This window comes from Rissa tridactyla, chromosome Z (assembly GCF_028500815.1).
Source record: "Rissa tridactyla isolate bRisTri1 chromosome Z, bRisTri1.patW.cur.20221130, whole genome shotgun sequence".
NCBI classification, from domain to species: domain Eukaryota; kingdom Metazoa; phylum Chordata; class Aves; order Charadriiformes; family Laridae; genus Rissa; species Rissa tridactyla.
The window spans coordinates 84,256,027-84,282,071 of NC_071497.1; the positions used below are offsets into that span (position 1 = coordinate 84,256,027).

At 50.1% G+C, this 26,045-nt stretch overlaps 1 protein-coding gene across 5 annotated transcripts in view; it reads left to right on the plus strand.

The window, feature by feature from the left end:
* The window catches only part of LOC128902745 (CBP80/20-dependent translation initiation factor-like), a 156,093-nt gene that overhangs the window by 16,095 nt on the left and 113,953 nt on the right, over positions 1 to 26,045 (plus strand). For 2 of the 5 annotated variants that reach the window (XM_054186229.1, XM_054186230.1), the window contains exons 2-3: positions 14,339 to 14,551; positions 19,928 to 20,011. In XM_054186229.1, coding sequence (XP_054042204.1) covers positions 14,372 to 14,551; positions 19,928 to 20,011 — 264 coding nt within the window. In that variant the 5' untranslated portion in view covers positions 14,339 to 14,371. Of the gene's footprint in view, positions 1 to 14,338; positions 14,552 to 19,927; positions 20,012 to 24,584; positions 25,363 to 26,045 lie in introns of those variants that run through there. The other 3 variants (XM_054186233.1, XM_054186231.1, XM_054186232.1) reach the window with 3 other exon arrangements.

The window sequence follows — 26,045 nt, forward strand, 5'->3', positions numbered from 1 at the left end:
CGACACGTCCCGATCACACGTGCAGCGCGTGGCGCACTTGGGTCCGTGCTGGATGGAGGACTTGGACACAAGGAGCAGCTCATGGACACTTTGGGATTAACTTGAGGTTCTTGTCCCCAGCACACCGGCAGCAATGCTGGGGCTCAGTGGGGCATCTGAGACTTGGGGTTTGCAGAACCATACTGACGTCAAGGACACTGTCAGCAGGGCATGTTAGGACGTAGGGTTGGTGGATCCCAAGGCTAAATGTCACTTGTCTCAATCTGGGCTGGTCGTCTAGACTATCGTTGCTGCTGGTGCAGGTAAACAGACACTCCCAAAGCTTGCTTGATCTCATGTTCATCTCAAAATAGGTCAGCTATCGTGTCCTGGAAGTACCTGTCTCTCCGTTTGCTTTGTGTTAAAGAAAAACCTCCCTGTCCTCCTCCTGCCTGTCGGGGCTCAGCTGAGTTGAGCTGCTTCATTTACCTCTTATTAATCAAACGCAGCGCTCCCCTGGGCGATAAATGTGGCCGCGCAAATACTTGCAGCATCTTTAACCCCTGGGGTTCGGCAGGCTGCTCTTCTTCCCATCCCCATCGCTGGCTTCTTATCACCCCTCACTCGCTGCGATTTAGGGGGGGGAATAACTGATGGGGGAGTGGGATCGCCCAGGAAGGGCTTTTGGGAAGATTTGCGGCTGCATTGCTGCTGCAGAGCAGAGCGATAGTCTGGGAGTGATTGTGAAAAAATGCACTTCAAGCCTCAAAAAGGAGGCTGGTGGCTGGCCAGTAACTCCCGAAAATTCCTGTCTGGGGAGGTGCTTTCCTTGGTATTTGCGGGCTGGTTCCTTAAGGGAAGTGCATTATCCTGGTGAATTGGTTCAAGCTGTCTCATGAGCAGCAGGAAGGAGCTAAAAGCTGGGGATGGATTCGAGAGGAGGGTTAAGCCCATGGGCTCGGTCCACGCTGCTTGGGCAAAGCTTGGGAAGGGCCGGATCACCACCCATCCGGGGCTGAGCTTCACCTGCTGCTGGGGCTTTGGGGGTGGTGGGTCCACAGTGAGCTGGAGCCCTTCCCTGCTGCACCACAGCATCCCTGGCCTTGGTGGGACCTTTGGTGGGCACAGTGGTGTCTGCGTTGGGTCACGTCCCTTCCTGGAGCAGATATCGGGATCCTGATGTGAAATCTGGGTACCAAACGCGCTCTCTGAATTGCTATCAGAAATAATGTGTGAGAACATGCAGGAGATCTTTGTAGGTTGAAAAATGGATTTAGGGTCTGCAAGGGCATCTTCCTAAGCTGTTAGAGCTGTCTTAGATGACACCCTTTGCCCACAGCAGTCTCAGGGAGCCAGGTTTAATTCGGATGGTCCCTCTGGTTGGAGTGAGGATCACTTCTCCATAATGCAATCACTTTGCTGGATGGAAACCTGCCGTCTAGACCACGTCCAGCCCATATGGCCAGGAGCTAAGGAGGACACTGTGTCCAACCCCAGGGGAAGGGAAAGCTTTGGCAACCGACTCATTCCTGGGTCAAAAACCTGTCATTAAATGTGTGAGGGTCGGTCGCTTTGCTGGGTATGTGTCGGGCTGTGTCCTTCGTTCCTGAGCAGAAGGTTCAACAAGTAGGTAGGAGGTGGGAGATGCTGCTCGTGGCTTTTTCCTTGTTTTTGCAGGCAGCTGTGGCTCTTTTATTAGTATATTTAAATCTGGAAGAAGCCAGAAGAAGGGACAGCGGTCCTGGAAAGCTCAGCTTTCATGACACTGATGTCCCCATTCCTTGGCCAGCTCTGTGTCACGGTGGACCAGCTCCCGTGGTGTTGAACACCAACCCCCCCCAAGGTTCCCTGTCCCCTTGTGCTTCTGCTGGGCTTTTTTTCCTTCCCTGCCTCTTAATTTATTATTACTCGACCAAAAGCATTATGAGGAAGGGACTTCTTTTCCTTCTGCATGTACAGAATTGCCAGTTTCCCAAATTCTTGTTCTTTTCTGCTAGAATATTTAGAAGATCTCATCGATGGCAGTGCCGTGGATGCTGCCTGTATGGGAACTGATAAGGTCGGGGACTGATGTTCCCGGGGTGGCCGTGATGGAAAAGCCAATCTGCTGTTTATTTTATAACTTGAACATTTGAATGCGGTGGAGGAGCGGGGGTCCGGGATCCAAAGGCAGGTTTTGGAAATTTTGTTTGTTTGTGGGTGTTGTTGAGTGGGGTTTTCTAGGGTATGGGGTTTTTTTAGCACTGAAAGTAATTAAAGATTCAGAAAATATCTGTGCACGGAGTCGTTCAGATGACTTTAACTATCTCGGAGAGGAACATAGTAAGTTGTTTATTTTCCCTTTCTTCTGCAAAACGGCAGAGGTTTACTGGCTGATTTTTCTTCCCAGTTCCAGCTGAGCAGCTCATGTTAGGCAAAAGGGACAGAGATCCCCGTGAGCAAGCCAGGCTTGGTTCATAGGGAATTGTCTCTCCTTGAAATCTGCTCCTTGCTTTGCTCATGTAACCCAAGCCCAAACATCACCGGATCCGAGGCCGGGAAGGATTGTTCCCCTCGGTCAAAGCAGCAGGAACCCAGGGATGATTTGCTTTTCTCCATGGTGCAGAAGGTGGCTGATGTTGCAAAAAGCATCATGCTTCCATTTCATCATTCAAATAAGGGGGGCACCTGAGGGTCTCCTACACCCAGCCTTGTCATACAGAAGAGCTTAATTTCCAAAAAAGAGGAAAGCCATGATGAAGGGAGCAATTGGTGGGGATGGAGGTGAGATTCCATGAGGATGTGAATTTCATGAGGTTCAACAAGGCCAAGTGCAAGATCGTGCGCCTGTGTCAGGGCAATCCCTCGTAGCAATACGGGCTGGGGGATGAAGGGATGGAGAGCAGCTCTGCTGAGAAGGACTCGAGGGTACTGGTGGTTGGAAAGCTGGACGTGAGCCGACAACGTGCCACCCGCAGCCTGGGCTGCATCCCCAGCAGCGTGGGCAGCAGGGTGAGGGGGGGGGATTCTGTCCCTCTGCTCCACTCGGGGGAGACCCCCCTGCAGTGCTGCCTCCAGCTCTGGGGCCACCAACAGCAGAAGGACACGGAGCTGTTGGAGCGGGGCCAGAGGAGGCCCCGGAGATGCTGGGAGGGCTGGAGCCCCTCTGCTGGGAGGACAGGCTGAGAGAGCTGGGGGGGTTCAGCCTGGAGAAGAGAAGGCTCCGGGGAGACCCTTATTGTGGCCGTTTCCGTACTTCAAGTGGGGCTTAGAAGAAAGATGGGGACAAACTTTTTAGAAGGGCCTGTTGTGATGGGACAAGGTGTAATCATTCTAAACTAAAAGAGGGGAGATTCAGAGTAGGTAGAAGAAATGTTTTACACTGAGGGTGGTGAGCCCCTGGCCCAGGTTGCCCAGAGAGGTGGGAGATGCCCCATCCCTGGAAACATCCCAGGTCAGGTTGGACGGGGCTCTGAGCAACCTGGTCTGGTTGAAGATGTCCCTGCTCATGGCAGGGAGGCTGGACTAGATGGCCTGGAAATGTCCCTTCCAACCCAAACCTGTGATTCCCAGGAGGAGACGACCAGCTGGCTCCTCCTAGCATAAAAACCCCTCCATCCATCCAGAGTGGCAGCCCCGGCATTTTGGCTGGTAGCCAAGGTATGTCCTCTGAATGCTGCTAAAAGCCGGCGTACAGATGCAAAAATGCTCTTTGCCAGCAAACTACGGCCATGGTTTAATAGGGATTAAGCACCCTCTGCGCTTGCCCTGCTGCTGACCGTGGGATGCCGCTCCCGCCCAGTCCCTCCCTACCGACAGCGACCCACGGGATGGATTACTTCAGCGGGTTGACATCTCAACTTAGAGTTGGCTGTGTCTTTTAGGATTACGGGGCTTTTCACAGCCCAAGTGCCCATTATATTGCCTGGGTGCCTGAAAAGAAAAGATTTACTTTCCGATAATGGTTTCCCTTTGGTTATTTGTAAAAGACGGTACGTGGCAACTGGTGCCGGCATGCGAACGCGCCGGCGAAACGTGCGATTGCAAAGTGTACGGATCAGCTGGTTATTCTAATGCTTTTATTTAGGACGTGGGCTGTGCGCTTTGCCTGCAGAGCGCTGCCTGCGCAGGGAGTTTTGCGCCCTGGCCGCTGCTTCCATGGGATCAGGGCTCATCCCCCGGGGATTGTGGAGGAGCTGGGCAAAATACAGGCATTGGTTGCCTGGGGATTGGACGGGTGTTTGCACGGTGTATGAATGCAAGCCCTCCTGGCTGGAGAACGTCCTTCGTTCATGTCTTCTAGCATAATTCAGAGGAGGCCCCGGAGATGCTGGGAGGGCCGGAGCCCCTCTGCTGGGAGGACAGGCTGAGAGAGCAGGGGGAGTTCAGCCTGGAGAAGAGAAGGCTCTGGGGAGACCTTTGAGCCCCTTCCAGTCCCTCAAGGGGCTCCAGGAAAGCTGGGGAGGGACTCTGGATCAGGGAGGGGAGCCATGTGATGAGAGGGAATGGTTTTAAGCTGGAAGAGGAGAGATTTAGATGAGATACTGGGAAGCAATTCTTTGCTGTGAGGGTCGTGAGCCCCTGGCCCAGGTTGCCCGGAGAAGCTGTGGCTGCCCCATCCCTGGAGGTGTTGAAGGCCAGGTTGGATGGGGCTTGGAGCAACCTGGTGTGGTGGGAGGTGTCCCTGCCCATGGCAGGGGGGTTGGAACTAGATGATCTTTAAGGTCCTTTCCAACCCAAACCATTCTATGATTCTATGAATTCCTGCTCTCGAAGGAGGAACAGTGCAGCTCCAAAGAGGAGATCGTGGAGCACCTGTGAAATATGCATATTTTATTTTATTTTTTTTGCTGTTTCTTCAAATATTTTTATTTCTTGATGTTTCCTTTAGAAAGGTGGGAAATAGCGAGGATAAGATGTAACGTGGGCTCTCGTTCCATTGGCTTTTAGTAGAAGTGGGGGAATGTGAGAAGGGATTAAGTCTGACTTAAGTCACGGTTCGTAGTATCAGGCGATGTATAAATAGGTTATAGAACTCAGGCTGTTCTTGATTCAGGGGCTTGTGGTTGCAGGTTTTTTGTGACCTGCTTCAGGTTTTATTCCTAGAAATTCTGATGTATTTCCATGGAGCGAATTTGTAGAAAAATCAGGGGACGGGGAGTGTGCCTTGCTCTTGGGTTGCAGCCAGAATGATGCTCCAGTGGACCCCATGCCCTGGCATCCCACATCGCGGAGCATCCCACCTCAGGACGGGACCAACGTCCATCAGGTGGGCCATAAACCCACCTCCATTCACCTCCTGAAGTTGAGACAGTGGTTTTATTAGCCGTGTGCTAGTTTTGCCTTTCTTTTTCTTGGTAGCATCCATTTGAAACCAAAGGTAACATCCCCCCCCCCCCCCCCAGACTTCGTGTTTCTAAAAGTAGACAATGCTTTGCGTTTGTGTTTTGTTTCTTTTAAAGAAAAAAAAAATCCACCTCCCAACCACAAAAAAATCCTTATTGCAGTGAAGCAAGCTATGTAATAAATTGTCTGGCTGAGAACAAGGGATTTAGGGCTTTCTGCTTAATTTTCACCCTCCCTTGCTGCATCACTGTGTCCAGGCGGCCGCTTTGGGTTGGATTCTGTGGCCTTTTGCACTTGGTTGTCTCCTGGCTCTCTCCTTTGTTGTTTTTGGGTTTTTTTCCCCTCAATTTATTTCTGTGTTTTTATTTTAATAGCTCTGTTTTGACGCGCTGTGGCGTTCGCCCGCTCTGTGGCATGCCAGGCTCGTGGATGGCACTGCAACGTGGCAGCTGTTAGGCTTTTTTCTTGTCACTTGGGCTTTTCTGCATCACCAGGTACCAGAAACCAGACCTGAGAGCGGAGGGATGATGAAATATATAAAATGCTCAGCCAACCACGGATGCATCAGTATCTGAAAAGCCCGAGGCTAGTGCCAGCAGCGGTTGCTCAATGTGGTTTTCAAAGGTGTTTACATTTTAATTGGAAAAGGATCAGATCCGGGATATATATAATTGCTGCGCTTGATGTTTTGGCGTATGGAAAAATAGCAGCTATGGAGCAGCAAATCCAAACCAGGCACGTGATGCTTCGTCCGCGCTCGTGGAGACGCGGTAATACCTGGATGGAGGGAGTCGTGGTTCGTCTCGATTGCTTTCATTTCCCATAGTAACCGTTCCTGCGGTTTGCTGGGTACGAAAGCTGGCCGCCGGCAATAAAGATAAACTGCTCCTTTCATTCACCGAGATGCTCTCGCCGCTTTAGAAAGACACGTTGCTAATTACTTGCTGTTGGAAATCGGCTGGATTAGGCGAGAGAAAATATCGCTGCTGAAGGAGCTCATTAAAAGGAGATGCTGGGAGGCGAGCGGCTGCCCGCCGGCCGCGCTGATAGGCAGGAGGACAAACCCCAAACGCAGACGGTCAAAGGTCCTTCTGCCTGTACAGCTGCCAGAGCGTAAGCTGGCAGAAGGTTATTTGCAGAGTTCAAGCACGCAGAGGGTTTCCCCTGACCTGAAGTCATTGATAAGAAGTAGGAGAGTTGTCCTGCGCCCATTGGGCCGTGCAGGCAAGGCATTCCTCACCTCTCAGGTTTGGGGCCGAAGGGACCTCCTTCCCCATGAACTTCAGAAAGGCCAGCTTGGAGAAGACAGTGGGGAGGCGGTGCGAGGGACATAATGATGGAAGGTTTGACCGTGTGCCGTTCCTCTCTGCCCAGTCCCAGATAGGCACCGAGCAGAAGAGGGTGTCATCTCACTGAGAGGTGACGGTCCAACAGGTCTTCGCTGGAGGGAGCAGAGAGCAATGGGGGTGGGTTTTGGAGACCAGACAAGAAATGTGAAAATCGATGTTGATTGCTCAGGGGGTAGGACGTGGTGTCTGCTGGCTGGAGCTGGGCTGGAGCCTCTCGCTGGGGTTTGCTGGGAGGTCTCTTCAGTTTGGTTTTACCATCGTGCCATGCAGGCACAGATAAATAAACCTGTGGGCTGCTGGGGTGTTTCTCAGTTCACGTCCCAGTGTCTCAGAGCAGAAGGGACCTGCTGGATCACAGCAGTATTTAAAATGTATTTGTTATAAACTCCCCAGGGAGAGCAAACACGAGAGGGATGCTGATTGTCCTACCACAGAAGACTCCCGAAGGAGGTGGCTGCGTCAGCACGCGAAGAATTTGCACCGTGGCTGCCTTTTATAGGAAGCATCTCTTGTTCCTCGGAAGACCCGGGATGATAAATCCCATGTGGCAAGAAAAAGGCTTTCAGCGATCTGTCAGGGTAGCTCTGGAGCCTGTCACAGTCTGGCTCTCCGGTGGCTGGCCTGTGATGGCATTTCTGGGGAATAAATCTTCTGCGGAGAGAGGCTGCTCCGCCGTTCCTCCTGCCCTTTTTGGAATCGTGGAGGCACAGAGGATTGGCGTGTGAACCTTTTCAGGGTTTAACTGGAGGACAAGTAAGGAAGAGGTATGGGTTCTCCACCTGGGATGCGTTGAGTCATTTAAACTCATATCTAAACAGCTGAGGCCAGGTGGTTGGAAAGATGGGCTGGGAGCTTGCCATTTACTGGGATTTGGTGGTCAGTTGACCTTTTGATAATTGAATTTGGATACAGGTGCCTAAATCTGGAGAAGCCTGATGCTAAGCACTGCATTAAGAGGTTCTGCCTGAACTCTGTATTTTAGAAATCTTTTCCAATCGTTGTTAGCATTGGTAGATGTTAGTGTTGAGTATTAACTCCTGGCAGTGTAGTTGGGGGGTAAATTCACTTCCAGCTTTCGCTATTTGGGTGCGTGTGATAGCACGGTGCTCCTGGTTCTCTTGTCTTTGAAGGCCACAACCTTCAAAGAAACTTGTTGTGTGAGAAAGCGTTTTAGGCTTTCAACATCCATCCAATGGAAGCACAAAAAAACGGCAAAAGCAACCTCTTTATTTTGTTTTCCTTTGCTGATGCCCAACCAGGTTGGACCTTGGGTAGGAGCAAGAAGGTGTGCAGTTGTTGGCTTAATGGTAGGTTAGGGCGTTGGTTTGTCTTGTTGAGTTGGAGCAAGCATTGTATGAGGAAGATCTCTTCATGGGCAGCAGTCTGGCTGACAAGGTTGCCATGTCAACATGTTTTGGACCAGAAGACCCCACTCCTCACTTCAGGGAATGATGTTTGTATGGGCCTGGAGTGTCTGCGCCCTTGGGATGGCTGGGGCACAGGTGGGTCCCACCCCAGGGGAAGAGCGGTGTGTGGTTGCCCTGTGGTGCTGCCTCAGCATGGCTGAGCTGCTGCAGTCCAGGTTTTGGAGAAGCTTTGTTCTGGTGGGCTGGAGAGAGGACGGCTGGAGCATCTGCCCTGGGGGAGGACGTACGTGTGAGGTCCTCTCACCCGGGCCACAGTGAGCTGATGGAAGTGCGTTCCCATCCCTGTGTGCCTGTCATCTTCTCACCGTGGACCCACCTTCCTTTTCTTATATCATTTTGGTTGCAAGTTCCCCTGTGCTGTTGCGTCCCACCCATCTAGTCCACACTGGTTTCTCTCTCCATTGCTGTTCTTCACCGATCAGACTCACCACTTGGTTCCTCAAGTTCAACACAAGCCTGGAGCACCTATTGGAGATGGGGTACGTGTTGGGCTTGACACCCCGAGCCATGGGCAGGCCCATAGGGTGGGCTGGTCTGTTGTGTGAGTGTTGCTTCCACCTTCCGTCTACTGGGCGAACACAGAAATGTCATAAAAAAAATGCTTGTTCCTATTGAGTTTATTTGCTGATTAAAGCTAAAACTATATAATTGCCATAAACTGTATAATGTTACTAAAGCAAGAACTCCATTTACGTCACTCTTTGAAATAACAGCTATTAATAATAATAATACATTACAGTAAAGCTGATAATTACTAAGTTCTAATAAGCAGTTTGCACATCTCTGGACTTTTTTCTGTTGGTGGATCCATGTTTCATGGTCATAGTAATGAGCACAGCGTGGGCTTCGTAGGAAAGGCTTGGAAGGTAATTTTCAGACCCCCAAAACTTACAGACTTTGTGCCTCGACAAAGTGGTGAGAGGAGGAGAGAACGGCGGGGGGGAAAGAAGGTTTGAGGTTGATCTCTATTAATTATCATTAAGGACCGTATCTGTTATCTGGGAATCCTTGGTGGTGCTATGCCAGCGCAGATCCAACAGATCACCAGTCCCTGAAGAGCTCTCAAGAACATGCGTTTGCTCAGTTTAGGAAGCCATCAACCACTTTGATCCTCAAATGTCGGTTGTTTTTTTGTTTGAAAACCTCTTGTTCGTACATGTTTTGAGGGCGAGGTGAGAAACCTGCTCCAGGCACAGAGGTTTCATGACACGCGGCACCAAGAAAAGCAGGAGACCATCCAGCCCATGCCACCTTCCTGGCGGAGCGGGTTAATTTTGGAAAGGGAGAGAAGATTTAGCGTTAGTGTGGAGAGTAAACCTTTGTGGGTGGGCTTGAATTGGTTTGGATCTAGGTGGCTGCTTCCCTTCCCAAGGTGTGGCCACCATTTGTGCTCCAAAATCTGTCCCTCTTGAAGGTCCAGGCTGCTTGAACCAAGAACCAGCTTGCAGGACCCAGAAAATGGGCTTCTGTAAACCTGTGATTGGTTCGTGTTTGTTTTGTCAAGTACATTTTATATACGTGCATCTCACGCTTGGTAGAATTAGGTAGAGCCCAGAAATGAAGGGGTGACAGCTGAAAAAAGCCCTGTCTTGACAAAACTGCTAGAGGACGGTGACCAAAACAACTCCCATCTGAGCACTGGGACATCTCTGGGCAGGCTGGGAGAAGGCAGTTGCACAATAACTGGGAAATACTCGTCTAAAATGGGTGAGACTGCCCAGAATGAAGTATGGAAAGTAGTCTGAGAGAGCAACGGAGGCTTTCTTAAGCGATGAAGTGCCTGAACATCATCTCATGGAGTCGTGAAACCATTCAGGTTGGAGAAGACCTCAGGAGGTCTCTAGTCCAACCACTTGTTGAAAGCAGGGTCAGCATCAAGTTTGGGTATTATGCCACTGCTGTAGTGATCAGGCACGTGTCGTCCTAACCATGACCCCTGATATAGGAAGGGAGCGTGGGCAGAAGTGGAATTCAAAGGACAAATTCAGAAAATTCAGAGATGGTTTCTAGCAGGGAGTGCCAGGAGATGCCATGAAGTCAAGATGTTCCTCTGCTTCTTGAGCCTTTTTATTGACGGCTTCTGTTGGGTGATGAAGGCATATCAGCAGCGGCCCCAGCACAGCCGCCACGTTGGGATGTCCACGTCAGTTGGCCGGTCTCTGTGTCATTACGTGATTCACACTGACTCTGTGCAGACTAAGCACATAAAGAAGATTACAGACCATGACTTGTTAGTCTTTTATCTTATTATAAGGGTTAGATGTCAACCAACTCGCAGTCCGTGCCTAGACATCTGCTCTAGGGATCTTTGTGTACAACGATGGTCCTGTCTCGGGTGTACGTGGTAATTCATCGCCCTTAAACATAGAGGAGTTCTCTTTCTGCAAAGTTCTGGTTTCCTTTAGAGAGGCATGAAGCTACTGCGAGATGACTTGGTTTTGGTTTCCTACCAAAGATACAGAAATGTCTCAAATAACGCAGTTTGTGTTCCTTTGCTGGACCTGGTGACTTCTGACAAACCCGTTCCCTTTCAGTCCGCTGTCTCTCCTGTTGCTAACCAGCAAAATGCTGGTTGAGCGTGGTGGTGAGCACCCCGAAAGTGGAGTCGTGTGTTAGCCCTTGCTCTGCTTTATCGTGGGTGTTCAAGGGGGAGCATCCCCTGGCCTTGATTTTCCTCCAGTGCCGCCTTAAAAAAAAAAAAAAAAAAAAAAAGGCAAAAAAACCTTTGGGTTTGTGTTGTGTGGCCCCAGGGGATGGAGGATGCCCTGCTTTCTCCATCCCAAGTGATGCCACCTGTATCAGCTGTCCTCTACCACATGCCATCACCTCCCCACGCGCCATCGTGCCCTCTGGGACTCGTTGCAGCCACCTCTTCTCCCAGCTCTTTCTTTAGCACTTTCTATGTAATAATTGGTGCTTTCCATATGGTAATTGGCACTAATTAGCTAAAAGGGGAGAGGCATGCCCTCCTCCAGGGCTCCATGCTCTCTAGGGCTCCTCTGGTTTTTTGGGTTTTTTTTCCTTGTCTATTTTTTTTTTCTTCCTCCTTTTGAATACGCCACGTGATTTTTGTTCAGGAGTTAATGTGTGATATTGATCTACATAATGAGCCTTTTTGACAGTCCGGGCACATTTGGGAATAATTCCTTAAGCAGATGAAATCCTTAGGCCAGAACTGCTCGTTCTCAGCAGTTTCCAAATGAAGCCACAATTGTTCAGAAGTGACAGATGAGAAATAGTTCAGGAGCTGGGAACAGATTTTTTTTTTTTTTTTTTTTTTTTTTTTTCTCCTTCCCTTCCGGGTGGCATGTGACTCACTCCAAATTTGCTTGGTAATTTTCTACTTGTCTCAAAACAGACTGTAAATACCAGTTCTCGGTGAAGGAGAGGGTGAGGGATATGAAGTCTTGGCGTCCTGCAATGTGGTGGGATCTCCTGCGTCTTTTCCCTCCCAACCGCAGGGAAGGAGGAGTATGGGTCTTACCACAAGACCTTGGTCCAGAGCATAATTCATGTGAAATGTGCCCAGCTCAGGTACAGGAGTTGATGGTTTCTGTTCTTCTAGGTGTGTCGTTCAGCCGTGGAGAAATAGGAAGGAGGAGAGGGCTTGGTCCAAGCTCCCTCTGCAGCGGTTGGATGGGGGACAATAGGGATGCTGAGCCCCCTCCCCATCACTCAGCCCAGCTTCTCTGGATGGGGGATGCGGATCTTGGGGTGAACTCGGAGCCAGCACCTGACCGATGGCCAAAGAAGGGGTGTCAGCCCCCCAGAACGGTCCCATCTCCCACAGCAATGAGTCACAGAGCTTTTATGTCACATGGAAAACCCTTTAGTTTTTGATGGCTCTTCTTGTCCTTCTTGCTGCTGTGCGTTCAGCCCATGTTTGCAAACTAAACAATTTGGTTTGGGTCAGTACCCCAAGGAGAGACCTCCCAGAAATCCGGTGATGTGTGCTTGAAGTGTGGGGTTTGAAGAGTGTCACCTGCAGGTGTTTGTAGCTGGAACGGTCCCCGCTGCCCACTCTGTGCCCCTGGGCACCCCAGACCTGGGCAGGGGAGAGGACCATGTGAGAGGGTGGTTTGGGTGGCGGCAGTCCCCTCCTCAGAGCAAACTGTACCTGTCTTTGCTCACATGACCGGATGCGTGGTCCTCATGGAAGCTCTTGTGTTGACCGTACAGTGTGCAGCTGCTGTTAGATGTAAGAGCTGTGGCTCCTTGCTCTGACCTGGGCTTTGGGAGTCTTTTAAACCTAAGCCATGTTTGAAGAAGCATCCGTGGTCACCTTCATCCGAGTGAAGTTCTTCTGGCGCTGTTTCCATCTCAGGAGACCACAGGAGGACTTCTCCGTGCCTTTTGTTTGCCTGTGGAGCGTACCTTTCATTTTTGTCCCTGGTGATGGCGTGCTCTGTGGAGCTGCCCTGTTCTTGGCTGGAGAAGATGGCATTTTAGTGAGTTGAAGGGGATGTTCTGCCTGTTGCTGGAAAACAGCGTTGGCCAACGTTCCGAGGAGTGTGTTATCTGGGATGGATGTGCTGTGATCGCACATAGTGATCACAGGAGCATCCACCTGAACGTCATCAGAGCTGCCCTTGCTGGCAATGCTGCATTTGAGGTTTCATCGGCTTTTGTCATTAGATGCACCTCTTCAGATGATCTGGATGTCAGCTATCGATGTCCTTATGTGTTCATTCCCCGGTTAAAGGCTAACTGCAGGACTTGCTAAGGTTTTTAATTCACTATATGGATCAGAGGAGATGAAAGTGACTTGAATTCAGTCTCTTGTATTAGTTGAAGAGCCATATGTGGGGTGGTGTATCCATTCTCCGTGTGTTGGCTTAGGAGAGGGGCTGGGGATGTAGAGGGGTCTGGCTTTGATTTGCAGCACGACTCTTAATTCCTTGATGATCTGCGTCCTAAACAAGACTATCCTAATAGGGTTTGCAGTGTAAGCCCCTGGATAATGGCTTCTTATTCTGCTAGCCATAATCTACATATACATATTTAGGAGATGGCTGTGCTCCTAGAGCAGACACCGGAGAGAGGGATAACCGGGGCTGTTGGGACATTTGGGTAGCTGAATCGAGCCTTGAAGGCAATGACTGAATTTGAATATACATCTGTTTCCATTTGCACGCTCTTCTCTTTCTCCTCTGCTCTGTATTTGGACTTTAACCGGTAAGAAGATGTTCCAAACCTCCATACAGAACATTTAGTGATTCGGGCTCCCACCTCTGAAGGTTTGCGTCTCGGCTGAGCTATCTGCTGATAGTCCAGAGTCAGTTTGCATCCTGAGGATGCTTTATCTTAAAAACATCATAAAGCCCCGATGTCTTCTATAGAGCCGTTCTCCAGCAGAGCCTATCTCCCTGGAAGCGCTGGCTCCTCGGAGCCAGGAAAGGACCTGTTCGTGTTGCTCCGGCCAGCGAAACCATGGATCCACGGCACTTGGCGGTCTGGCAGAGTAGGACTGGGGTTGGGAGAAGGAGGACCCGTGTCTGGTCAAGATGAACATGAGCTTGTGTCTCCATGGAGGTGACACCTTTGCTGTGACAGGGGCTCGGGGCTGTGCTGGCTCGGAGCTCAGCTGGAGGCATAGCACCGTTTCTTCTGTGGCGCTGCCAGTCAACTGGTTGATGCAGAAGATGCTTTGTTGTTTTGCAGGGTTTTCCCCTTTTTTGCTCTTTCTAATCCATTTTTAACAAGGAGAAGTTTTAAAAATAAATTTCTGGCGTGATGTCTGTTTTCACGTCCGCGTGCAAACCTCCTCGCTGGACCATTTACAGTCGCGCCGTTGACTCAGCAGCATTTACTGCTGCCGTCCTAGAGAAGCTTTTCAATTATCATCCTCTTCCTCGCACCCCTGCCCGTCATCCCCACCTTATCGCCCTTATCCAGCACACCCAATGCCCTGGGCTTTTTAAATTAAGCATTTTCATCGGGGGTTTTCTCTTGTGCGTGTGTCTGGAGGTTTTCAGTACTTTGGGTTTTGAGAAGGAGGATAAGCAAGATGTCTGTTATTGTCTTTAGATGTAGAAATATTAGAGAAATGGATTTTTTTTATTTTTTTTTTTTCGGTTGTGCGCGAATGGAAGCTCTAAATGTGACCACCTAGGATTATTGTCAATGTTCTCGGATGTACTGCAAAAGTATCCTGCCCATGGTAACTGGCAGGCTTTGGCTACTGTTTTTTAAATTTTGTATAATTACTGGGAAATCATTTCTTGCTTTTTTTTTTTTTTTTTAATTTTACTTTCTCAGGCCCCCTCCCTTCTCGGCGTCTCTCCTGAAGGGATGGAGAACTCGTCAGTGGCATCGGCCTCCTCGGAGGCGGGGAGCAGCCGCTCTCAGGAGATCGAGGAGCTGGAGCGTTTCATCGACAGCTACGTCCTGGAGTATCAGGTCCAGGGGCTGCTGACGGATAAAACGGAGGGGGACGGCGAGAGCGAGAAGACGCAGTCCCACATCTCGCAGGTGGGTGAAGGGCACAGCGTGGGGTGGGAGAGGGCCTGGGGGACGGCGATGGCTTGTCACCTGGATTGAGGATGCACATCCAGCTGGGAGCACCTTTTCGAGAGTTGGGGTGTAAAGCAGGACATAATAAAAGGTTGGAGTTGGGGCACCTTGCTTGTTCAGCCTGATCTGAGGTCTCCAACCAGTCGGTAGAGGTCTCCTGTCAACTGGGTTTTGTTTTTCCATGGTCTCAAGGTGCGAGACCCGAAGCTTTTTGACTTCTGCAAGGTTCCCATTTATAATCACAGAATCACGCAAAATGGTTCAGGTTGGAAGGGACTTTAAAGATCATCTAGTTCCAAGCCCAATGCCCTGGGCAGGGACACCTCCCACTAGACCAGGCTGCTCAAAGCCTCATCCAGCCTGGCCTTGAACACCTCCAGGGACGGGGCATCAACAGCTTCCCTGGGCAACCTGTTCCAGTGCCTTATCACCCTCACAGTAAAGAATTTCTTCCTGAAATAATAAGTGAATAAGTGAAGGACGTTTCGTTTGTAAATGAAGCGTGTGTCTCTCCATCCCAAACACCATGCTGCTTCACCAGAGTGGAAAAATCCTGGAGGGATTGAGAAGAGCTGCAGGGCCTGTGGTGGGGGGATGCTCAGAGGTGAGATGGGCTCCTGTCCGTATGCACAGGGGTGTCCATGAAACAACCAAGACCAGAAGGTCGATCAAAAGCCCCAGATGCTCCCCAAAAGTGTGGTTCTTGTGGGCATTTTAGTATGTGCAATAACTTTTTTGCTTGCTTCGTGGCTGTTATGTCAGAGAAGGAAATCGCTGTATTTCAGAGGGATGGTTTTAGTGAGGATGTGGCTTGGTGTTGTCATTAGGAATGACATGGTCCTAGTTGGGTGTGTTCCTAAAATGGACGTTTTAGATCCAACACAAGGAGAAATTAAACCTCCTGAACTGTTGTTGTTGTTTGGAGGGAAATCGTTTGTATTCTGGTGCCACGGCGTGACAGATGCATGGCGAAAATGTGAACTGTTGAAGGGATAAGAACCCCATGGTGCAGGGAGTGGGGAGCTCCGCTCTGTGCCCTTGGCCTTGTAAAGCTGCCGTGATCCTTCATTTGTGATAGAGGTGCTTTCCTACCCTGCAGGGTAAAATATTTCGGTTAGAGACCACTTACATACTGGTTATGTGGACAAAATAAGAATAATAAGACTGAAGGGTCATAAGAGTAAGGATGTGGCCGTCGTTGGATAGCTAAGATGTGTTTGAGCTGCTGGAGGGATCTGCTGGTCTGATTTGGGTCTTCATCTCTTCATGTGAAGTACGAGGGAGACTGATCCCGAGCAGAGAGATCCCCAGACTGCTTTGCATTAAGCCTTAATGTTAGCTTAACGGCTAATGAGATTGTGTGGCGAAGCCGAGCTGGAGGTACCGTGATGGGGAGAAGGGCAGAGTCCAGACGGGGTTTGTCCAGGACCCACGACCTCCTCCAGCATGCAGAGAAGTTTTGTTGCAGGTCGTTTTGTCTCTCATTTCACACTCAAAGTATATTAATTGCGTACAAATGAGGCCCTGCCTCCCTAAGGGCTTGGTTTATGCCTTTAAATTGGGAGGAGTGGTTGGGGTAACGAGGGCAAGGTGCTCTCCTAGTAGTTCCTGAGGTGCCTGCTTCTCCCATCCCATGCACCTCAGCGTGCAAAAGCCAATGTTCCCAAGTCCAGCAGAGGGGAGTTCCATGTGAACCTCATGAAGCTCAACAGGGCCAAGTGCAAGGTCCTACACCTGGGTCAGGGCGATCCCCAGTAGCATGGCAGACTGAGGAATGGATAAGTTGAGAGCAGCCCTGCCATAAAGGACTTGGGCGCACTGGTGAGCGACAAATTGGGCATGAGCTGGCAGCGTGCGCTTGCAGTCCAGAAAGCCACACGTATCCTGGGTTGCGTCACAAGAAGCATGGCCAGCAGGTCAAGGAAGGTGATTCTTTACTCCTAGCTGCCTCACCTGGAATACTGAGTCCAACTCCGTTCAAGAAAGACGTGGACGTGTTGGAGCGAGTCCAGAGGAGGCCACAGAAATGGTCAGAGGGCTGGAAAACCTCTGCTGTGAGGACAGGCTGAGGGAGTTGGGAGGGTTCAGCCTGGAGAAGAGAAGGCTTCGAGGAGACCTTATTGCAGCTTTTCACTGCATAAAGTGGACTTAGAAGAAAGACTGAGAGAGACTTTTTACCAAGGCCTGGAGCGACAGGACAAGGGGCAACAGTTTTAAACTGGAAGAGGGGAGATTTAGATGAGATATTGGGAAGAAATTCTTTGCTGGGAGGGTGGTGAGCCCCTGGCCCAGGTTGCCCAGAGAAGCTGTGGCTGCCCCATCCCTGGAGGGGTTGAAGGCCAGGTTGGCCGGGGCTTGGAGCAACCTGGGTGTGGTGGGAGGTGTCCCTGCCCGGGGCAGGGCGTCAGAACTAGATGATCTTTAAGGTCCCTTCCCACCCAAACCATTCTGTGATTCTATATAGGAAGGATCCCATCCTTATCTGATATCAGGAACGTTTATCTGATTTATCTGAGCCATGCAGGTTTCCTGGAGCTGAGGATCTAATCCAGAGCTTTGGACCCTTTATATATTGGCTCGGTGTAAAGAAATTATCAATCAAAGGAACCTTTTTAAGAATAGATTTTGCTGAAGAGGTGTTTTAAATTTTGAGGATCAAAGCTGTTAGAAGTGGGAGAAACTAAATTTAAAAATCAAGTGATCCGAAGTACTTTATCGTGCATTTTTTTAACCTAAGGCTGGAAAATGGCTGTATTTGAAGTGACGCCTTGGAGGGGCTTCAGGTCAAACAGGCAAGTGCTGCTTTATTTAACGTGTCAAGTTTAGAAATACTACTGAATTAGAAATAAATTATTAGGCAAAGTTTTACAACCGCTTGGAGCCTGTCCACGCTGCTGCCCATCTTTAGGACAAAAGCTGCTAATTCTCATGGCAGCCCAGGTACAATTTTTGCGTTAAGGTCCTTGGTTGCAACGACCAAATCCATTTTCCAGTTGTGGAAGTGGGATTTTAGCTTTCCTTCCTGGCCTACCCTGAAAAAGAGGAGCTGCGGGGTTTTTAACGTCAGTTCTGGGAATGCTGTCTTTAAAAACAGTCAGGTTTTATTTTAAAAGAAAAATGAATAACGAAAGACCTGAATGTTGAAACCTTTTAATTAGACCCCTTTTAGTGGCGTCTCAAATTAAGCAACTAAATGTGGTTGTACCCCAGACCATTGGTGTATAAGTTTAATTAGGATTTCTATCTGAAGCTCCAGCAAAACGGAGTGTTTCGTATTTTTAGGGTTATATATGGGACAAGAAGCGAGGATGGGCTTTTACATAGGTCACCTGCTTTTGTGGAGCCGTGTCTTAAGGGATGCGTTAGGAAGGAATTACCTGTCTCCCGAAGACGTTGATTTTCCCCACCTCATACCCCCAGTTTCTATAAGAAATAACCGGGAATTTTTATTTCTGATTTTTCTCTTCCTGATCACTTCTTATCAAAGCAAGGAATAAACATGCACGTATCCTGCAGCTCGCTGGAGTAACCCTGGCGGAAGCCAGCCTGATTTGAAGGTGACGCGTTCCCTCTGAATGAGAGCTGGAGGAAAAAGGATGGGTTTAGGGGGAAGGTGCTGGACCGAAACCAAGAAAATTGTTTTTAACTGCAAGGTTCTGCCAGCAACTTAATCTTTAATGTTGGGCAAGTTACTTAATCTCTCTGCGGTTCATTTCCTTGTGGCTGTAATAGTGTTTTCCCCGCGCAAGAGAGGATAAATCCTCTCACCCATGTGTGTAAGATGCTTGGATGGTACCACATCCCCAAATTAACTGCCCTTCTTGCCGGGGGAAGGAAGGAAAGGCACATTGTGTGCTCCTCCATCCTCCACACCACCGGCCAGAGGAGCTGCATCCATCTCCAGTCCAGAGAATGCCAGAGTATGGACGTTTCCATCACGGGAGTGTCTCCAGCCTTGAACCCACCGGGAAAAAAAGAGGCAAGTCAGAGGGAAAATGCAGGTTTTTTTCGGCTGTGGACGTAATAATGGGTGAGCTGTAGCTTGAGAGAACTTTCCAGGCATGTGGTTGCACTCCAGGTTGTTAAAGGAGATACGCATAGGTCTGGCAGAAGGATCTCAAGCGTGATAGCATCATGACCAGGTAGGTCAGCGGAGGTGGCAGGAGAGCAACGGGCAGCTCATTAAAGAGCTCATTAAAGACAAGGCTGCTGTTTGCTGTCTGGTTGAGGTAGCGCGGGCTCTCCGATGAGGGCAGAGCTGCGCAGGGATGGTGAGCAGTTCGACTGGTGGCTCTTTCTCTTAGTCGCGAGCTCATCCGTCCTTGTCAAGAAGCTCTCAGGTAGTTACTGGTTGGACAGAATTGGCTTTTCGTTTTCTTGGAGCATCAGCCTTGGTGACAGCATCCCAAGGGGTCAGTGTCTCTGGAGCAGCCAGGTACTTCCAGGATGAAAGACCTCAGAAACGGAACTGGTCACCAAGGTTCAGTCTCAACTTTGCAGGGGGACAAGGAGATGACTTTAGGATTAAGCAGTGTATTTTATGTTGGTTTGCTTGATTATTATTTTTTTTTCTTTTTTTTATTACTTTAGTTTTTCCCCAGCATGATGCAACCCTTCATTTCTCTGGGGGAGGAAAAAAAACCCCCAAATGACCCCAAATTGAATTATTTTGGTGGAGGCACCTTGCTGTCAAACCCTGTGGGAAACGGCGGGTCATATTCCAGAGCTACTGGCCTCTCCCTATGCCTGGGAAGTCCCCCAGCGCCCATGTCCTTCACCGTGGGGTGAAGCTGGTGTGACAGCAGGGCTGACATCCAGGCCGCACGTCACAGCGGCGGCATACGGCAGCGGCCAAACCTGCAGCTTTGAGCTCTGTTCTCTGCTTTGTTTAAAATAAAACCACGAGTTTTTGGCAGCTCAGGACTCTTGTCTGTCGCAGAAAGCGAACAGAGTTGGGAAAAGCAGAGAATTCCCAACTTGCCGTGAAAAAGAAGAATCGAGTTAAGCTGTCCTTGATCCAGAACGCACGCCTGGGATACCAAACACTGTTGGAGTCTGCAAGGAAATACTGGGGATGGTTTTTATTGCAAAGCATCGTTTCAGGTGCCTTCCTGCAATTGTTCCCGCACCTTCCCTCCGCTCGCTGTTGGCGGGTGGAGCATTTCCGAGCCAAAGCCTTTGGAATCATCCTCAATAAGGGGGAGGCGGCACGTGTACAGTGATGCCCACAGCCGGACGGTGTTTGCTGTGTGCTGTGGACTGACGCAGCGGTTTTTCCCAGCCCGGCTATTATTTTACACGATCCCTTTTTTTTTTTTTTTATCCCTTTTACAGTGGACGGCGGATTGTAGCGAGCAGCTTGATGGCAGCTGTTCCCCATCCCGAGGGAAGGGCTCGTTGTCTCACGAACACAATCAGGTAGGGGTTGTATTTCGCTCTTCCTCACCAAGCTTTTGCTTTTCTTCTGGCACTGCCTCATCTGGCAGCGTGGAGCCTGCCCACGCTGCCAGCTTTCCCTCTCCCTTGGAAGGGGAGACGCGTCCCTGTGCTCGGCATCCGAAGGCTCACCCCCACGGAAACCATGGGAGACGGGCAACATCCCGATGTGCGGACGGATGCTTTGATGTGGAGCTTATTGCTCTGCGATAAAGGGGGGAAAAAATATGGAGTGTCCTCTTTATTCCTGAAGAGCTTCTTATTGTCACCTGTGCAAGGGACCTATTTGGAGCATCGAAGCTGGCTTGGAAGCATGAGACGTAGCTGGGATGAGGGAGGTTTGCGTCGCCGTGCTTCTTGGTTAGGTGCTGGAGCACAAGGGTGGCGTTGGAGGGAAGGGGATTCAATAGCTGCGAGGGTGAACTGGGCGAAGAAGCGGAACTGCGCGTGCTGAGAGCCGGTGTTGGGTTTGCAATGACAGAAGCCGGGTGTAAGTCAGTTTTGGTGGTTGCACGTGGTGCGAGCATCAGTGAAGAGTCTTTACCAAGTGCTGCTGGCGTCGCTGGAGGTGGCTGTCCCTCCTCTGTGTGAGCACTGACATGGGAGAGGGTTGGCAAGGACAGAGGCATGGGTTTGACTGTTGTCACCTGGTTGAGGAGCTGCTTTGCCACCATGCGACCATCAGCTTTGTAAGAGCGGCGTTCACCCAAGGAGATACGAGACCAAGGAGGTCTGAGCTGCAGGAAAGGGTTGCAGTTGCTGGGGCTGATGGGTGTCCCACCTGGAGAAGTGGCTTCGGGCTGGTGGGTTTGGTGCTCTTGCCCTGCTTGATGTCCTCCAGGCTTCTGTCCCATGCGTGGGATCCACGAGAAGGAGCGTGGGAGCCCCTTGCAGGGTGGTACAAGACGCCGTGCCAGTCTGAGCAGTGCATAGTGCAGCTCCTGTTTTGGACGCAGCTTCTTCCTGCACAAAGCCGTGCTGGAAGCTGCTGGGATTGTGGCTTCACGTCCCTTCCCTGCCGTGCGCCTGGATGCAAGGATGCCGACAGCATCTATACAAACGCCAGCACAGAACAAAGGAAAGATCGTCGCTGTGTAGGAAGGTGCTGTACGGAGACGCTGCTTCAGATGAACCTCTGAAGGTGGCAGACGGAATTGTGGGTTTAATTTATTATAGCTTTGATCTGCTCTGAAATATTCAGCAGCAAAACCCCAGCTGGGCTCCCTCCCGCCGCCGCAGCCAGCCGCTTGAAATTCAGCGGGGAGGCTGGCCGTTTCCGTCGAGCCCCCTTGGGTTGCTGGGGCTCTTAGCAGGACCGGCTCTTGTCCTCGGGGCAGAAGATCCCTCCTGGCTCTTCACCCAAGGGCTCGGCTTGACGTGCCAGTCCCTGCTGGGTACCGCAGGAGGACGCAGGAATCGCACACGAGTGACGCTTCCCCCACTCAAATCAACGCAGCCCTGACATCTTCCATCTGCCGGGTGCCGTGCTCTTTTGTTTCAACTTACAGGGGTTTTTTGTCAGTGGGTTGGTTTTTTTTGTTTTGGTTTGTTTTTTTTTTTCCTGGGAATTAAACCTTTTTCATCTCCGCCAGCAGAGAGCTTGTTTTCCATGTACAAATAACATTCGCCGATGCCCAAGCTGTTTTTCCTGCGTTTGGGCTCTCTCCCAGCCTGCAGCAGAGCTAATAATTATCTCTCTCCGTGTTGGGCTTCTTTTAACAGCGAGTAACAAATTTTCCTTGGCACCAAAGAGGAGCTGCCAGCTATTGTTCTTCTGTCCAGGCAAGCGTTTCTCTTGCTGTTACTGATACACGAGTGAAACGCTGCTGGTGAGAATTAGGCTCAGTTTATTACCATTTCTGGCTGTTGATTTTTCACTAGTAGCTTTAAACATTAAAAAAAAAAAAAAAAACCCAAACCCAACATAATAATTCATTAATAAGGTGTTTGTCGTGCGTGTAAATTATCAATCGCTCTTCAAACCCGCGCAGGAAAAAGCTGGCTAATTATTTCCCAAGGGATGTTGTGGTTGTTGGTTGGTTGTGGGTTTGTTTGTTTGGTTTTTTTTTTTTTCTTTGGTTGCAATTTTGTATGGATTTTGAAGGGTTTGGTTGGAAAATCAAATTCCTGTCTCTCCTATTTTATTTCCAGCTGAGATTTCTGCGTTGCCGGTTGTGCAATACGCGCCGGTCTTAGTCGAAAAATACTTGGATGCGAGATTCCGGCTGGCTTCAGCTGCCGTGGAAATGTGGGTTATGTATCGGTGACCATGATACGCCTCACACAATTCTAACCTGACGATCAGAAAAGGCATTTCTATGCAAATCCAGGGTTGGTCCTGAAACTATATTCAGCGTCTGGTTCCTCTTCTGCGAGGGCAGAGTAGTCCAGGGCCACGTTTTCAAAAGTAATTGGCTTCCTAAAGGTTATAGGGGAGCCAGGAGTGAAGCTGACTTTCCCATGCCTGAAAATCCCCTTCTGCATCGTAGAGTTACCCGATGCCTTCAAAATTCTTGTCTGTGGGATCCAGCAAGGTTAGGGCAAATAAAAGAAAGATATTTTTTTCATAGGTGTATTATGGATTTATATAAGCATTTATATATAATACACGTAAGCATCCACAGGATGTTGTGTAAGTGTGGGGCTGAGAGCAATTCCCGGATAATGTGAATTGAAGGGTAAAAAATAAGGTGTCTTGATGCGACCTGCAGTCTAGGATATTCCTAAATTGATGTTTTTCCGACGTTAGCAGGTATCTCTGGGAAAGATCACCCCGTACTTGCCCTGCACTTACGTTCCTTGATGAGATATCTGCTGTTAGCACCTGTGGGATACTATATGGGGGTCAGCGGCCTGTAGGTCGGCACTGTGCATCCCGTACAAAGAAGTTGCTTCAAAATAGAGAAAATTTCCCCTGGAAACCTTTTACTCTGGTCTTTCCAGTTCTCTGGGCAGGTGGCTGTGAGAAGATGCGGAGGATCTCACGAGATACATTTCGTGAACTCCTGGTGCGCTGAGAAAAACCCCCGGCTTCATAATTACGTTCAGCTCCTCTATAATTCTCCTTGTTTTCCTACTGTGACCGCTTTCGTTTGCTGCGTGGCATCGCCGCGCTCTGCTGAGCCCCGCCGCATTTGAGCCGTACCCCCCAGAAGCTCTGCTAGCGCCGGGTGAGCCTCTGGGGTGAAGACCGCTCCGCCGATGTACGCAAGATACGATCTGAGCAACGTTACCGCCTCTATAAATGAGAAAAGTTTGGATAATGGAATCATTTAAAATCTTTTTATATTTGGATTTTTTTTTTTTTTCTCACAAGACCCAGTGGGAAGATTTTATATAATACTTTATTTGCATTCCCCTTGTGAGGCTGTTGCAAGTAGGAAGCTCTTTGATATATTTCTTAGAGCAATTCATGAAGGAAAAGACTTCTGGTATGGTATGTATTCCGAGAGCCAGCGGAGCTCTTGGTACATGAAAGGCCTGGCAGCGGCTCCATCCCAGGCTCCCCTTATGGAAAGGGCATTAACAAAAACCAGAGCGACTCTGCGGGTTTGTCCCATTTCTCCAGGCGGTGGGGGAGGGACAGTTGAAAATCCTCCTTTGTGGCCAAGTCCATCCCTTCCCCCATGGTGGCTGGCAGTCACCCATCGTCACCGAGCAAAAGCTTACGTTGTTGGCAGTAAATGGGAACGCAATTTATTTGACTGCTTATTTGCATGTTTGTCCGTGTCCCACCGGCTGCAGCAGGGACTTAGAATCATAGAATGGTTTGGGTTGGAAGGGACCTTAAAGACCATCTAGTTCCATATGAAACGGGCAGGGACACCTCCCACCAGCCCAGGTTGCTCCAAGCCCCGGCCAACCTGGCCTTGAACCCCTCCAGGGATGGGGCAGCCACAGCTTCTCTGGGCAACCTGTTCCAGTGTCTCACCACCCTCACACCAACGAATTTCTTCCTCAGATCTCATCTCAATCTCCCCTCTTTCAGTTTAAACCTGTTCCCCCTCGTCCGATGGCTCCCCTCCCTGCTCCAGAGTCCCTCCCCAGCTTTCCTGGAGCCCCTTGAGGGACTGGAAGGGGCTGGAAGGTCTCCGCGGAGCCTTCTCTTCTCCAGGCTGAACAACCCCAACGCTTTCAACCTGACTTCACAGGAGAGGTGCTCCAGCCCTCTGATCATCTTCATGGCCCTCCTCTTGACTCACTCCAACAGGTCCGTGTCCTTCTTGTACTTGTTGCGTGGATGGGGACCTCAGAGGCTTCTCCAGTTGATGGTCATGTTGCCTATCTACTGAGCAGCGAAGAAACAGGGAGGGTGTGTGGATCACATCTGGATTATCGTACATGTTGCCAGGAGCACCCTTCTGTTCTCCTCCCCAGGGAGCTGGTGGTGGAGAGGAGATGACTTGGTTTGCCTTCCCATTAAACCAGTAGAAACAGCAGTGTGCCTGTGGCAGGCAGAGGTGGTGGGTTTCCACTCTTGGGCCATGGTTGGAGAGGACTCACCGGCCGGGTTCAAGAGCATCCCAAGAGCTGTGCTAACGAATTAACAGCATAAAGCGTTGAGTGTCCTGCGCTGTTCGGTTGCATGGAGATATAGAGGGCTTTGCAGGGAGTGTGTGCCATTGTCACCGAGCCTGGCACGTCCTGCCGGAGGATGTCTGAACCCAAGCCTTGCTGATGAGGGAAACATGAGAAGTTCCCACAAAATCAAAGCTAGTGTCACGTGAAATTATCGTCTGTGTCTCCATGACTCAAAGAAGCTCAGTGCTGGGCTAGTGCCAAAATGTTCCCAGGCAGGAGACGTTTCGCACCTGAACCTCAAAACCCTCTCTGATGCTGAGCACTTCCAACCATATGAAGTCACGGCTGGAAAAGCTGCTACGTTGCCAAAGCAAAGGCAATAGTGGGGATGGGGCGACGTGTGAAGGTTGTCTCTTGGGGAACAGAAGATTTCAGTGCAGAGTGAAACTTAATTTTATAGAAAGTGGGGAAAAAAAAACAACCCCAAAGTATCAGTGCAAATTTCTTTTGCAATTCCAGAGATTATTTTTTTTTGCAGGCATCAGCGCTGCCGTGACCGCCTGGGGTCAAACATGAGGAAATCCTCCCGGATGGATGCTGCAGAGGCAGGTGGGAAGGGATCACGGTTTGAGGCAGTGGCCACGTCACTGGGTCCAGAGTTGGACTCAGGCTCCTGTGACCAGCACTGCCGTCATGTAAACTTCTCACGTTGGCAGTGAAGCCGTCCGCTTGCCAGCTTAAATCCGCTGACATCAGCAGGCAGCGTGTAATGCCCCAAATCCTTGGCTAACCAGATCAGCGCTGGAGAGCGGGTGGGTGCTGCTTGCGAGGAGGCTGGGAGGATCTCCCGGACCGACGATGCAATTCATTTCCCCGTGCTGGTTAGCCAGCCCGTGTCTGGCTTTAGTTGCCCATCCTTGGGTCTGGATCCGAAGCGCCATGGTTTTCTTGCTCAGCAAAACGCGAGGAATGATCCCGGCGGCAGTTCTCCATCTCACCGACCCACTTGTGTCACAGCCTAGGACCAGTTTGTACGCTGAATTTGGTTGAGGTTGGCCCGCGTTGCTGGAGACCTGTTGGGACAAGCGGGTGCTGGCAGATGCTTGCAGTCACCGTTGTCTCGTTTCCAAAAGAAAAAGAGAAAGCGAAAGGCAGGGAGTTACTTTGAGGCTTTGCCAGTGAATACAGGTTGGTGTAGCCCTGCCTGACAGAAGAAGAACTTGAAGATTTAAGTGGGGTGACCTGCCCATGATCAAAGAGCAACTCTGGAAAAAAACCAGTCACTTAATGGTTTTCTGTAATTGCTGGGTGACGCTCCCTCCGTGCAGTTAATGCAGCCCTCTTCAATTACGGTCGGAGAGGACTGCTGAGAAAGAAATTAAGTTCTTTAGCTAATATATGGGTTTAACTTTCTCTGGGACTTCTGTTGGGGTTACACCTCGCGAGGCAGCACCACCCCTCGTGAAGCAACCGCCTGCTTGGGTGTCTGAAGATC